Consider the following 16,401-nt stretch of genomic DNA (forward strand, 5'->3'; position numbering starts at 1 on the left):
TTCCAACCTCTACAAAACTAGGTTAGGATTAGAAGTTACTGGACAACAAATGTGTTAACTGGGATGTTTTGCTTCTGGTGTTATTGTGTCTCCCATACTGTTGACCCTTAAACTGGGGATGAAGTAACCTTTTTAGTACTTGACTCCCTGGGTAGCAAGGCAGAGCAGGGACTCAAGAAGGGTCTGTGAGCTAGAAACTAGAGCTATGTAATGAAAAAATAACACTCAAGACATAATTTTCTTGTCACTGTGTTTCATTTTTCTAGTTTAAAAAAGGAACATTTGTTTAACACACCCTCATATAAATGGTATTTACAACATTACAAATACGTATAAATTGGCATGTTGAAAAAGTAACTGAAATCCCTCCTTTAGGTTCTCAAACAGGAGATACGCCCTAAAAAGGTCACAATTATCAACTAATCCCCCAGATGCAGAGAAGAAAGCATAGGTCTGAAACTCCTTTCATGGCTTGTGCTCCATCAGACTCTAACCCCCAAAATACAGTGCAATATTATAAGCCTACAGCAAATCAAACAAAGGTACAGGTATAACATATGAGATCCACTGGTTTTGAAGAACATGTTCATAATTCAATAAGTAAAGAAAAGTACACCTTTTAATATATATATGGATTACCGTCAATATGAAGACTTTAATCTTAATTAACCAAAACGTATGTGCTTTAACATTATTCACAATAATGGAAATTTCTGAGTAATGAACATTTCAATGAACATCCAACTTTCGACTTTGCACAGGGTTGACAAGCAATATAGAAACTAGTCAGGACCCAATAAGCAAAGGGCCTACATAAATCACAGGGTAACACAAAAGCTCACCTTAAAGAACGTCTGCATTCACCACTACCTTCTCTGGGGATTACTAAATCTTTACCTCTGGAGACATGTGGTAAGATTATTCTTTCTGTGATATGATATTTGTATTTGTCTCACCAGCAAGATTATACTGGTGAAGAACAGAAAGGTATTGTCTGGAGAGTTGAAACTAAGCTTGCTAGAACAGCCACGTTTTACATTTCTTCTTACATTCTGAGAGAGATACACCAACATGAATATCAAGATGATGCTTATTTCAAGCATTGGGAGCCAGGTAGGAAAACAAGTACCTTCCTGCTCTTGCCCATCAGATGTGAGTCTAAAGAGCAAGTAGTTAAGATGCAGAGGGACATTCTCTGGAAGGAACATAGCAGTGTATGTGATTGCTGACATAGGAAGAGCCAAGGTTCATGAAGTGCTTTGCAGGTATGAGTAAGAGGCTTGTAGAGGAAACACTTATGGACAGGCAGTCAACAAATATTATATAAGTGGGTGGAACAAGGAGGCAGATTAAGGACAAGCTTGGTAGCTGTGTTCTGGATCACTTGAAGACTCATGATAAGGTGTGCTGAAACACCAACATACACATCATTTCCACAGTCCAGAATACTGGTAATGAGTGCTTGGATCACTGGTTTCCATGCATTCTGGGGCAGCCAGTTAAAACATTTTTGAGCATTTTGAGAGCGTTAAAGTAACAATCAACAATGATGTTCAGTTTTCTGGAAGCTTAGGAGGACTGAGGGGGAGGACCAAGGTTGATGGGTTGGGGGGGCACCTGGTGATGCTCCAGAGAGAGGTATCAACACTAGATATGACGAGCTAATTTCTCTCCCTGTTTAGCTTTAGGCAATTACAGATCATCCAGTGGGCAATGGCAGACGTACAGTGTGTGAAACAGGACTGAGTAATTGCTGTGTCTTTGAGAGACTAAAAGCATCATACTGAACTGGTGAGAGACATATTGATTGGATACGGTGGTTGTAGGGGTCTGCAGTTGCTCCTGGAAGCCCCAGAACATACTAATACATGTTTGCGGTGTCCCTGTTCTTCAAGGGACGTGTAGCATATTTCTTTGCTATGAGGGCTTCTTTTTCTTTGGCCTTTGATACTGTCATCAGACTCAGAAAACTTTACTTTTCTCTACTACTTTTTTGACCTACAGCTTATGCAAAGTGGTTCCCCACATGGTGCTGGAGTTGACATGGCTCCTGCCTGGAGGGAGCAGTGATCTTTGCATGTCCCCTCCGGGTAGGAGTAATATTTGTTCTGTTTCCTGAAATATATATATGAACATTGAAACTACATGGTCTGACATTGTTTAAAAATGGATATGATCAAGTACTCACCATTCAAAATCCCAGTCAGAGCAGAGGCAGGGCTCTGATATAATGTACCTGGAGTAGTCTCTTCCTAGTGAACATTGGACTCCTGGTCTGCGCTTTCTGTATGTTTTCCTTTCTCCCATAACACAGAGCTCTCCCTTCAAGGAAACAGCAGAAAACAGGAGATCAAAATTGTAAACTGAAATTACATAACCTTCCTACCCACATCGCATCAGTTCGTTTATACACAACATCATATTTCCTTGTGTTGCTTATATTAGTTATTATTTGTTCTGGATTTCAAATTCATATACACATACATAACAGTATGCATGTAAAAATCATATAAAGCTAGAATTTCATAAAACACTCCCAATCATTACTTTAAAAGTAAATTAGTTTCCTTCTAGATTTCAGACTGTCTAAAAGTACCACATAATAAATATTTGTATGGCAGGTTCAACTGATGTTGTTCTCATATTATCAACTAATGGGCATATCTTGGAACTTTTCAACAGTATTAAGTTATTACATGTTTGAAACTCTTTTGAGAGTCCCAGCCCTGCTCCATGGAATTTGAAATGTGAAGCTGTTTTATTTATTTGTATATATATATATATATATATATATATATATATATATATATATATATATATATATATATATAAATATATATATATATATATATATATATACACATACACATACATTTCAACCTTTTAGGGTTACAGTGATGCATAAATTATGCACAACAGAAGAGAGAACGTTGGGTAGTTCCCACATTTAGGTGGAAAGCAGCTCCAGTAAGGAGCCTCCTGCAACACTAGCAAAACTCTAGATTTGGTCACCTCAAATGTCTGTTTTTCTAGCAAAGTTTTAAAGTATAGGATTGGCACTTTGCCATCCACGCCAAGCTAGAAAGCGACAAAGTCTTTTGCCATTGCCATTTTACAGCTCAGCAAGGATGGCACTGGGTCAATTCTCTGCTTAAAGATTTTGCTGAACTAATGGCAAAAGACTTTGGGGGTCAATATGACCCCTGCAGCCAACCTGCCACTTCCCACTCATCCTGCCATGGCGGTATCAGCCGCCGGGCCGGAGATATCAATCTCCAGCCCGGCGGCCGGCACAGTACCGGGCGCAGCATTATGAGACGGCCTACCAACATGGTTTTGTGGCGTTAGCAATGCCACAAAAACCATGGCGGTAGGCCCTACCGGTGATAGGAAATTCCTTCCCTTTCACTGGTAGGTGGCTCCCCCACCCCCAACACACACCTGACACCCCCAACCCCCTCCATCCAAAGCCCCCCAGCCTGCATACACCCCCACCCCCTCCAATCATCACACACACACACCCACCCTCTCCGTTCATCACACCCCCTCATACATGCACACACCCGCAGACACACACCATGCATAAGCCAATCATTCACACTGGCATACACGCATTCATATACACATACTTCCAGACATGCCTGCACACATTCTTACACACAATCACACTGACATGCAGACATGCACTCACTTCATCATTCTTACACGCATTTACTCACACGCATACAACCACGCAAACAACCCAACACACACAGATGCATTCACACACACACTCACACATTCACGCACAGACTTAGACACACACACACAATACCTCCCACACTCCCACCCACCTCACCCTGTTGGAAGCCCGACCTACCATGAGCGAGGAGGTCTTCCGTCAGGGAACAGGAAGGGGCACTGCTACTACCAGCAGCACCCCACCAGCAGAACACCACCAGGCAGTATTACTTGTCATAATATGGCTGGTGGCATTCTACTGGCTTGGCGGTGCTGGTGGTAGCAGTGGCACCTTACCAACGTCCACCACCATGAACACTGCCAGATTTCCGTGCTTCTTGTGGCAGAAGTCCGTCAGTGCTCATATTATGGTGGACGGATAGTGGTCGCGGTGGCAGTATTGGCGGCCATCACCGCAGCGGTAAGTGGTTTTTACCACCAATGTCAAAATGACTGCCTTTATCACTTTCTAGCTTGCCTTGGATGGCCCTGTACCAATCCTATGCTTAAAAACTTTACTAGAAAAATGGACATTTGAGGTGAGAAAATTTATAGTGTTGCAGGGTGTGTCTTACTGGAGCTGCTCTCCACCTAAATTTGGGAACTACCCAGTGTTCTCTTCTGTTTTCTGCATATATTTACATACATGTATGATAATTCTCTAGATATGGGATCCTAAATAAGAATGGCTAAATCGATGAGTGGTGTCCATAATGCCAATACTTGCTTCTTCCATTTTGGGACTAAGGGTGGGCATAGCACGTGGAGTGCAACTCTGCGGAATTCCTCTGAGTTAGCTTAAAACTCTGTGGAATTCCACAGAGTTCTGCCATGCAACTGACTTTCAGCTAACTAACTTTTTGCTATAGCTGAAAGTCAGTTCTCGCCTATTTCCAGCGCACTGCCAATCTAATGCTGTGTGAGCACTGAAACAGGGACAGCTGTAGTAGTGGCTCAGGTGTCAGAACATCAGCACCATTGGTAGTCTCAAGTCAGCAGCAGCACTGTGAGGCCAGGAGTTGCACCTGTGATCTGGGCGAGGCTCGGTTGGGACCCTGCTCCATCCCCACTTCCCCTGCCCCTCCTATGCCTGTTCTTGAGAACATGGATCTTTTCTTCTGACCAGGGAACTCTGCTCAGTGCACGTTACTCACTTGGGTATGCAGTGCACACCTCCCATGCATTACCTAGCTGGCACTCAAGGCTGCACAGTGCACCACTCACTTGGGTACAGAAAATAATTTAAAAAACTCAGAGGACTACCTATCTAAGCAAAAGGCATCTACAACTCTTACAGTTGCCCACTTCCTACTTCAGTTCGGTAAGTGCAGTATCACTTTGCATGCCCAGATGAGCCACTTGTAGAGTAGTTATATCAGCAGCACTCATGAGGATAGCATGTAGTGTGATGATATGCACTGTGAAGTGGGGACCATGCACTGTATGTCCACATCCAAGTGGGAAGCATACAATGTGATACGCACAATCTGCTAGGCCTCCAAAAGACAATCACACACACAAGCTGCAGTGTCTTCAAAAAAGCCCTAAATAAGTGCAACCGACAAGAGGATGTTAAGACAGCACTACCCTTCAACTCTTTCAGCATGCTGCAAAACCCTGGGGCTATGAAGGAACAGAGATATTGTCTCCGGCCTTGGGAGGTAAACTCCACCACGCCAGGGTCAGTGGAGTTTTTGCCAAGCTCTGCTTTCCAAGTGGAGCGCAGAGTAGGCAAAACTCCAAGAGCTGTGTGGGTGGAGCTGAATTTACCCACCCTTTTTCAGGACAGCATTTAGCTATCTAAATCTGAAAAATTCTCTTAACAACTTACAGCGGCAACTACTACTCAACAGGGGTGGCAGCAAAAATAAAATTAAATTAGAAAAAAACACTTACCTTTTCTGTCGGGGGAGACGGTTCCATCTCTCCTTCGTCCTTCTCTCTTCCCCGACTCCTGGAAGCGCACAGGCTTCCAGACTCCCCTAAGCCAATCACCGTGCTGTTGTCACCAGCATGACAGTAGTGTTGTGATTGGTCTGAGCAGCCTGGTTTGGCTCTCAGACAGGGAGTGGGAGCCTGAGCCTCTCTCCACCCGGCTGTGTAATACAGCCAGGTGGAGAAATGCTGCGTGCGCATGACAGCTCGGCCGGCCCAACACAGCTGCTCAAACGGTCAGGCACACGTATTGTGAGCTCCACTCACCCTCCAGCCCTCCTCCAGCCTAGCCCAGCCCCACCCTAACCTGGTTCCAGAGGAAAAATAAAATAATAATAACATTGTGTTATCATTCTAGTTTTCCTTTTTCTTCACTGCACAAAACAGTGGGGTGATGCTCCTCCGCCTTAGTGACAATTTAGCTGTATAGAAAGGTGGTTATGCCACCAGTCATAGATATAGATTGAAAGGAAGAGCTATTCATGTCTTGAAGGACTGAAGCAAGATTCTCGTTATGAAGCTGTAGTATGAAAATACAAGCACTTTACTTCTGTTCATTATAGTGCCTCAGTGTACGAAATGCACTTTTGATAAAATATATCAAAGCACACAAATTTATTTCGTTTTAGCAACCAGTAATCAAGAGATTCTTTACTTTTCTATAAATATATGCACACAAAAAAGAAATACTTAAAAATAGCACCATATGTGAACATTATGGATGCCTCAGCCGACTTAATATTATGAAGGCAAAAATGGCTGTTGGCACAATCACTATATTGATAAATGGCGATCCCTAAAGAATAAGCACTTGTTTGTATAATAATTGAAGTATATTTTTGGGGTCGTAGTTCTGAGTTTCATTTGTAATGTGCAGTTACTATCAAGCGTCGCAGTAAACCAATGCTGCATCCACTGACAGCATCATTATAGAAATTACAAATCAGTGAGCATTAGCTGGCTGGTGTTTTTAAATGTATTTCTTCAAGTGCAATGTACTGAAGGATTTACCTTGCGGCATCCACTGAATATAGGTAATCAGATTTAGATACCGATCAGCTTTCACATCATACATGTTTCCTATTAGCAATGCTCCTTAAGCGATTTCTGCACAACACATAATGTACTTATTGAGCAACTGTGCATGTGACCGCATGCATAATTGCACACAGTGCACAATTCTATATGTGAAAACTGAATTGTATTAGCATAATTGCTATTTTCATTATTTGTTTTCATGTTTCTTCATTACGGAGAACGCTTTCTCCTCTATTACCACCATTTTTAGGAGCTTTTTGTCTAGTCATACCTTGGCCGTCTAACCATTTCCAGACCAAACCAGCAAACCACTTAACTAAGACACAATTCGTAGTACAGTAAATTTCCCCTTTTCAGAACTTCAAAAGTGAATTTGAACTTTTAAATAAAAATAATTTGCCTGTGCAAGCTAAACTGGCACATGCAGATGATCTTGTGATTGAAGCCATTTGTTTTAGGACATTTCCGACTTTTCATAAATTCTCAGATTCCAGGGCTGATCCTAAGAAGTTTGAAAAGTGCCTGATTAGCAGGAGAACTCACATGCCTATCTATTTATACAATATAAATGTATAGGTGCATAATTCTTAATTCTTCTTGTAGAAATGTTACTAAAGTGCACTTGCATTTTTTTACCTTTTTTTGGATTTACAAGGGGAAAAAAATGTTCTCCTTGGACAACCCCGTTCCCTTACACTGCCTTTCATTTTGATAGTGTTCTCTTATCACTGTCAACCTATAATGTACCTGGTCCTGCTCTTGACCACGGTTGTTCTGCGGGGTTGAGGGGTAACTCTTAAGGCCCCACCACTCTTAAGGGAACCCCCCATTCAGAAAATTTCCACCATATAAACGTCTGCACTCTAACTCACTGCAGACACAGCAATGAACACATTTAGGTCTGTGGCTAAGCAACATGATCTGTTTTTGCCTATTACCCTCCAAAGTCCCCTCTATGAATAACCCTCTATATGAGCATACAACAGTCGTACACTTATTACCGAGCTGTAATTTGAGCTGACAAAAGCTCCTTGAACATATTGACCTTATTGGTCCACAGACACCAACTATACCCGCCATCACTTTACTTAGTTGTATTCTTCTTGCTCATAAATGGTCGAAAAATATCATGCTAACAATATGCAAAGGACACATATAAATGCATAGATGAATATAATATTTGCCCCTGTATTTAGCACATTTTCATTGTATTACCTGATTGTGTAGATGCCAAGTTTGAAAATCATTTTCATTGCATCTTCTCCCAAAGATGGATTTGTAGTCCACTTTAACGAGCTGCCACTCTGAACGGAGGCTAAAGTGCCCAAAAACCCTAAATATTAAAAAAAGAGAAGAGGAGTCAATGATTATCCACAAAAAGTTTGAATTTAGGCCTGTTGAAAGTAGAAAAGTTAATTGGGTAGTATAAATAGCTCAAACATCATTCAAAACACCAATGGATGCTTACAGGCATATGTTGCCTCAATTCTAAATTTCTACACCACAGTAACATACTTACCTATTGAGATCAAGAACAATTACATCTCTAATGGCACAATAGCAACAGTATGCCAATAGTGCAGTGATTCAGCCTTTTGATGGTTTGATTATTACTTCCACAACTGCTCACATCACTTTCGATCTGTGAACTATGCCTCCACTTTCCAGCAAGCTGTATGTCAATACTATCCCTGAAGCTCTTCAAACATGAAGCCCTTCAGCTCTCTTCTGAGAAAAGCAAATATTTTCTTCTACCTTTATGCCAAAGTCAGATAACCTCTATTTAAAAGTCTCCTCTCCAGAAGACATAGCACTCATGGGCAATAACTAGATGACAAAGTAATGGACGTGACTACACCACATTAAAATGAACCCCAGAAAATGGAATTCGTTCTCCTCTCCCATCCTTATAGTGGCATTCCTTGCAAGCCTGGGTAGACACCTCTAAAAAGTATGACTGCAAGCCATTCATTATAGAAATTGTCAAATCAATGTGCTCCATCTTGGACAAGGGCCCGAACCTAGTGGCACACATATAAACCCTATGCAAAAGACTACTCGGAGGAATCAAATCAATTATACCGGCAGAGGACCTTAAGGCAGTGGTTCCAGTTCTTTCAAGGTTGCACTATGGGAACTCCCTATTGTTTGGGATTTCTATAACCCACCTGGCCGACCAATGACAGGCCTCAGCACGAAAGCCATACCAGTTTTAGGCACCCATACACCATTTCACACCTCTCTAATTTTGACAACTCCACAGAGGCTCCCTGTTGAGCCCAGAAGCATATTCCAAAACTACAACATTCCTTTAATGTTAATAAAACTATTCAGAGTGAAAAGTCAATATGTTTATCGCAAAAAATAACCATGTTGGGAGAATCCTGTAGCCTCTGGAGCTCTGACAACTTCGGAATTGAAATGCCTGTCTTAAAAAAAAAAAAAATATCGGAAACAGTATTCCTGGTGTAGTGCTTCAAATATTTATCCTATCATTAATATCAACCCTTCTTGTGTAGCCATCAAACAAGAGCTGAAAATCTCACGTTTCCAGCTTGTTTCAATCTTGACTGAATTATAACATCAAAATGATCTCACTTCAGTACCCACACCTTACAATGTTCGAACCTCTGCTACACGAGGCTCGTTTCTTCTCTTTTTCCCAAACCACACATAACATTATTACGTGGAGAATCTCATCTCTGTTAATTCTTAGGAATGTGTACTATTGTATGTAACTCAAACATTTGACCAATGCCTGTAAATATGTCACTTGTTTAACATTTCGTGTTGCTATAATGTGTTCGGCTGCCGTTGGGTCTTGTTGACGCTATGCAAACCTGTAAGTACACAAACACATGTAGGTAGGTAAACAAAGTTTATTGGTACACTTATACATAAAACATGCTAAAACAAACAAATAAATGTAAAGTTTTGATGCTTTTTAAATTCTAGACCTGAATCTGAGCAGTGTGCTTTGATTTGAGCATTCTTTCGCTTCAAGATTTCAGTAAAAAAGGGGCATGGTGGGATTTATTTACGAGACCTTTGCGCCGCCTGTGCGTCACTTTTCCCCATCAAGTGACGCACCGGCAGCTCAAGGGGCTTGCAAATAAGCCCCTGTGTGTGTTAATGGTGGAATGGTTGGTAAACATAATTTGGTTAAATTTTCAAACTCCTTCTTTGAGGCGATGCGGAGATCCTTACTATGTTTCTCATTTGCTATGTTAAAAGTATTCCTCTAATATTTATGCATCTGTTTCAGTGGACAGAGTTCTCGTCATATGACATAGGCAATTATATGCATTTCTGCATGACTTGCCCCGTCTATCCTTTAGTATGCAGTGGCAGAGGGGTAGCCAAAACTACCGACCCTGCTCCAACTCTGCTACCTAATATGCCGGTGGATATGTAAGTAGCATTGTTTCTCATGGGAATAACAGAGATGACGCTTGTATTCATGTATTCACACAAATATAATATGGCAACAACATCTTTAAAAATGTGTTTGATTTTCTTAAATTTAGATAGAAAAGTGGGCTTTGCGTGGAACTCTTTATTTTAAACAACTTCAAGTGTAATGTGTGGTTTCAGTGGAAGCTGCAGGAATTAAACAGTGCTTATCAAGACACATTTCACCTTCTGTTTTTGGAATGAACGGTGGTGATCCTTGAAAGAGGTGGGACATAATACTTGGCCAAATTATAGCCAGTAAGCAAAGCGGGTTATTCCAACATCTTCTATTTCTAGTTGAGGGTGGTCCTTCTCTCAGTAAACATTTAAACAAGTATATCATATTGTGCAAAGGACAATTCTCACATTCATTTGCTACAAAGCAATAGGCTGTTAAAAGATACCAATTACGTTTCCAAACCATTCCTGTTGTGCTAAGCCAACGAAACGTGATTTCCCTAGGAGTTGGCCCTATTTTGTTTTCAAAATGTGCTATAGATGCCTCCACGTATCAAAAGTAGCAGCATATTCTTAGGGCTAGCATTTTATGGTGGGTGGCCCTTGGGCTACAAATTGCATACAGCATGCCAGTACAAAAAATGTTGCTGTTGGTACAATCCTTACACCATGGGTGACCACTTATGGCAAACATTACTTTTAGTGTGTCAGGGCCAACATGGTTTACCCCCTCATGTATGCCATGGTTGTCCCCCTTTATGTTGAAAATTAGCTCTAATGTGCCAATGCCAGCATTTTACCATGGGTGCCCCTTCCCAAGAATTACCTTGAGTATTCCAGCATATTTCAATGGGTGGTCCTATGCTAGGCATTACCTCCAGTATGTTAGTGTCAGCACTTTGCCGTGGGTATTTCATAAACTATGTATTTTTATGATACGGATAGTAATTTTTCTCAAGTGCTTGTAATGCTAAGTATTGCCATCAATATGCCTGTAACAGAATTTTGTCAGGGGTGCCTCTATTAGACAATAATTATCTTCAGGATGACAGGGGCAATGACAGGCTCACAAGCATAACACCACACTTTCACTTGTGCTCACTCATTCACCTTTATTTATTCTCACTGATATAATCACACTTGATTGCATTCATTCATTCTCATGCAATTGCACTCTTTCTCATTCATTTTCACTTATTCTCATGGTTATAAATCGGGTCTTTAGTTGGCAGTCAGGTTACCCCCTGTCCAAGGACCCCCACTCTAGTCAGGGTAAGTCACACACAATCCAAAATATCCTGTGACCACCCTCTGGTAGCTTGGCACTGAGCAGTCAGGAATAACTTAGAAGGCAATGTGTAAAGTATTTGTGCAATAAATCATGCAATAACAGTAGAACACAACAAAAATACACCACACAATGTTTAGAAAAATATATAATGTTTATCTGGTAAAATGCAGGTCAAAACGTTCAAGATTCAATAAGTACACGTTGAAATATCACTTAGAAAATTATATGAAGAGTCTTTAGTTCTTAAAAAGCAACAAGTGTATCTTGCAAGCACAAAGTACCTGGTTTGAATCTCAAGGGACCGCATAAGAGGAGATGGGTGGAAATCGGGGAGTTGTGCACGCTGAGTTTTCACGCAAGGCCCTGTTTAAGTACCCAAATGTGCCTTGGAAGTGAGACTTCAAAGAGTGGCTTAGAAGTGCAAAAGGTCCCCTTTCAGTTCCATCCTGTCTGCCAGGGTCCCAGAGAGGGTTTGGCAGTCCATTTTGTGAGGGCAGGGCAGGGTCCTTTGATATTTAAGGTTCAGGCCCTCCACCCTCCCAGCCCAGGAAGACCCATTCAGCATGCTGATGTGTGCAGGTGTGACTGAGCATCCTGTGTTTGGGGTTGTCTGAGTGAAATGCACAAGGGAGCCGTCAACTGACCTAGCCAGGCATGGATTGTAAGGCACAGAAGGATTTAAGTGTAGAGAAATGCTCACTTTCTAAAGGTGGCATTTCTAGAATAGCAATATTAAATCCAACATCACCAATAAGCAGGATTTTCTATTACCATTCTGGCCATACTAAATATGACCTGGTTACTCCTTTCAGATCAGAATCTACCACTCAAACAGTTTATGAGGGTAGCCCTAATGCTATCCTATAAAAGGAGGACTCACAGCAGTGTAAAACAAATTTAGGAGTTTTACACTACTAGGCCATATAGAACACACATGTTCATGTCCTGCCTTTTACCTTCATAGCACTCTACCCTCTGGGTTACACAGGGCCTACCTTAGGGGTGACTTATTTGTAGAAAAAGGGGAGTTTGAGGCTGGGCAATTACTTTTAAATGCCAAGTCGAAAAGGCATTGAAACTGCACACACAGGCCCTGCAGTGGCAGGCCTGAGACATTGTTAAGCGGCTACTTATGTGGTTGGCATAACCAGTGCTGCAGCCCACAAGTAGCATTTAGGCCCATATTTATACTTTTTGACTCTAAACTGCGCTAACGCAGTTTAGCGTCAAAAAATTTAGCGCCGTCTGACGCCATTCTGAAGCGCCATGCGGGCGCCGTATTTATGGAATGGCGTTAGCCGGCGCTAGCAGACCGGCGCTGCCTGGTGTGCGTGGAAAAAAACCACATAGACCAGGCAGCGCCGGCGTAGGGGGAAAATGGCGTTAGGGCGTCTTAAAATGGGGCAAGTCAGGTTGAGGCAAAAAAATCGCCTCAACCCGATTTGCGCCATTATTTTCGACGCCCAGACGCCATTTAAATGACTCCTGTCTTAGTAAAGACAGGAGTCATGCCCCCTTGCCCAATGGCCATGCCCAGGGGACTTATGTCCCCTGGGCATGGTCATTGGGCATAGTGGCATGTAGGGGGGCACAAATAAGGCCCCCCTATGCCACCCAAAAAAAATAAAAAAATATAAAAAATTATACTTACCTGAACTTACCTGAATGTCCCTGGGGTGGGTCCCTCCATCCTTGGGTGTCCTCCTGGGGTGGGCAGGGGTGGCAGGGGGGGTCCCTGGGGTCAGGGGAGGGCACCTGTGGGCTCATTTTGAGCCCACAGGACCCTTAACGCCTACCCTGACCCAGGCGTTAAATAGTGGCGCAAATGCGGGGTTTTTTGACCCGCCACCTCCCGGGCGTGATTTTTGCCCGGGAGTATAAATACGACGCATTTGCGTCGCCGTCATTTTTTTAGACGGGAACGCCTTCCTTGCATCTCATTAACGCAAGGAAGGCATTCACGCAAAAAAATGACGCTATTTGCCCATACTTTGGCGCTAGACGCGTCTAACGCCAAAGTATAAATATGGCGTTAGTTTTGCGCCGAATTTGCGTCGAAAAAAACAACGCTAATTCGGCGCAAACGGAGTATAAATACGGGCCTTAATCTACAGGCCCGGGGCACATGTAGTGCACTTACTAGGGACTTACAAGTAGATTAAATAAGCCAATTGGATATGAGCCAATGTCACCACGTTTTAAGGAGAGAGCACATGCACTTTAGCACTGATTAGAAGTGGTAAAGTGCACAGAGTCCTAAAGCCAGCAAAAATGAGGTCAGAAAAAGAGAAGGAGGAAGGCAAAAAGTTTGGGGGTGACCCTGCAGAAAGGCCATTTCCAACACTCACAAACTGTCATTCAGTTACACTCATCCATTGTCTCTCAATCAATCTCTAGCAGACTCACTCATATACATTCCTATTTATTCTCACTCTCTTAAACTCGTAGTCTCTCACTCACTCTCACGCATGCTCTACTACTGACACTCAATCTTACTCACTCTCACTATCTGTCACTCTTTTTCATACACACACATGCTCACCCATACAAATGCTCCTGCATTCTCATGCCTTCTCTACACACGCATACACAATATCAATTTAAAAGTACTTTCTTTCACTTCAGCTGCCACCAAAGGTCGAGTTCCAGTTTCTAGTGCTTCATTTTAGTACACTTTAGTTTTAAAAAAAGCAGCTGAAAACAAGAAGGTTGTAGCCCTGACACCCATATAGGTAAGCCGCCCCTGTGTTCTTGAAACTGATGTTGCCACCTGTACGCCAAGGGTGACAAAGACAGTTCCAGTGGTCACAAGGGTCATGCTAGGGATCACAGCTGCGACCCCTAGTGAACTGTAAATGGCACCCATGGCCTTTTCCATATATGTAGTGTTAGAAAGTGTCCTTCTTTGTGTGGTCATCCCCATTTCTTTTAGACTGAAGTTGCTGGTTTTTTTTTTTCACTCTGGGATTGGAACAAAACTAACAAGGCTCCATGGTATGTGCTCCGATCACTAAATATTTCTAAATTGTCTAAAACCCTAATTGACATATTTAGATTTCCTTAAGGCCACAGCATCCTGTTCCTAAAGTACATCCATTGGATGATAAGTTAAATGTCACATATGGACCACTGCTGTGCCATCCTCTAGTATGACAGGAAAAACATGACTCCAGGCCTTTCAGTACAGCCTGATGGCTGCATTTCTAAATCTGAAGCCCATCCTATCAGAATAAACCCTGTTGACAGGCAGAAATCTCTATTTAAATATGCTAACCAGTGCTAAAGTGTTTGTGCTCTTCCCCTAACTCATGGTAACATTGACTTACACCCATTTGGCATATTTAATTTACTTATAAGTCCATAATAAAGTGGTATTACATGTTCCTAGGTCCTGTAAATTAAATGCTACTAGTGGGCCTGCAGCACTGATTGTTGCACCCACTTAAGTAGGCCTTTAAAAATGTCTCATGCCTGCCACTGAGGAGCCTGTGTGTGCAATTTAAACTGCAATTTCAACCTGGCAAAATAAAACTTCTGCCAGGCAGAAACCTTTCTTTTAAATCTATATAACTCAGCCCTAGGGTAGACTCTGGACAGCCCAGAGAGCAGGATGCAATGTTACCTGTTTCCTGCCTGTCGCTCATGGAGGCTAATTTACATTAGCCTTCAACCATCAACCATCTAGTGAATAGCGCTATTAAGGTGTAAAGCGACTCCCAGAACACTCAAATAATAGCCTGGATATGGGGAGGTGCTTTGTTCCTCTGCCGGGAAGACAAATTGGGCAATGCTCAGCAGCTTAATTTACCTCCAAGGGATCTCCCGTGTCATATGCAGCTGTCAGATGACAATTCAACAGGCATTTTATCTTGTTCTACTAGTCATGTAGATACTTCCGAAGGACTAAATCTTCAACAGGTAAAGGCACCAAAAACTCCGCCAGGAAGAAGGATTTGTGTGCTGCTACAAGGACTGCCAGATGTCCGCGGTTGGCACTTTTTTTGTTTTTAGGCACTAGGAAGCACATTTTTACATTTAGTCTTTAAAAAATGTATATGTCCGGTTCCCTACATTGGATGTTTGTCATTTTGGTGTCATTGTAAAGATTAAAATATTTCCCATTTTTATAACTTGGTGTTAGATTTTTATTGAGTGGTGTGTTTTACTTATTTACAGTTTTGTTGCTATTAATAGCACCTGTCTCCTAAGTTAACCCTAACTGCTCGTGGGCCAAGCTATCAAGAGTTGAGCAAGGATTAATTTATTGAGACCCTGATTGGACCTCATTTAAGACTGTGACCTTATTACTGAGTGTAGGTACCTACCTGCCCTTACTAATAAACCACTTTCCAACGTGTTCCATTGGGGAAAACATAGCTGTTTTCCTGGTGGCCTTCACTGATGTCTGTGAATAATCCCAAACTAGCTGGCAATCCCCTAAGGTCCTTGCTTCAACAAAAAATGCATCCTTAAATTTGCTATTGCAACATGTCAAAAGGAAATGACCAAATGGAAGAACAAGACATAAGGCCTTAGAATGATAGCTCTTGGTTTCCAATAGGGTGTTTTTCTCTGTACACTTTCTATGTATTGCAATGTAAAGATGTCCAAATCCACATTTGATAGTAAGGGCAAGAAAATATATCAACTTCTTGGCAGTTGGGTGTGTGATTTAGGTTACTTGGAATTGTCTGGAAATAGAAAACAAAGTCAACAGGGACTTAGTGGATATTGACAGGATTCACTTTTGTAAACAACATATTTTTCTGTTATGGTCTGGCTTTACAAAGAACCACTATGACTTTGTATTGTGGTTCCCTACTGTTCTAAGTAAACAAATTGCTGCTGCTGAAAGGAATCAAATGACATTTTGACATATTTTAAAAGAAGAAATAAAGAATTAATTAGTTTGTATTTGTCATCCTGTTTTCATTTTCTGAACCCCTTAACAGTTTTATTAGGATAGAAATTTAGAGAAAGATATAAAAAAATAAAGTCTTGAGTTG

At 41.8% G+C, this 16,401-nt stretch overlaps 1 protein-coding gene across 1 annotated transcript in view; it reads right to left on the reverse strand.

Annotated features, from left to right (window-relative positions):
- SORCS3 (sortilin related VPS10 domain containing receptor 3) overlaps positions 1–16,401 on the reverse strand; it is a 2,578,554-nt gene that overhangs the window by 407,097 nt on the left and 2,155,056 nt on the right. The window contains exons 15-16 of the mRNA XM_069239432.1: positions 7,909–8,026; positions 2,189–2,322 (exon numbers count right to left, since the gene is read on the reverse strand). Coding sequence (XP_069095533.1) covers positions 2,189–2,322; positions 7,909–8,026 — 252 coding nt within the window. The remainder of the gene's footprint in view (positions 1–2,188; positions 2,323–7,908; positions 8,027–16,401) is intronic.

Source organism: Pleurodeles waltl, chromosome 6, assembly GCF_031143425.1.
Source record: "Pleurodeles waltl isolate 20211129_DDA chromosome 6, aPleWal1.hap1.20221129, whole genome shotgun sequence".
Taxonomy (NCBI): Eukaryota; Metazoa; Chordata; class Amphibia; order Caudata; family Salamandridae; genus Pleurodeles; species Pleurodeles waltl.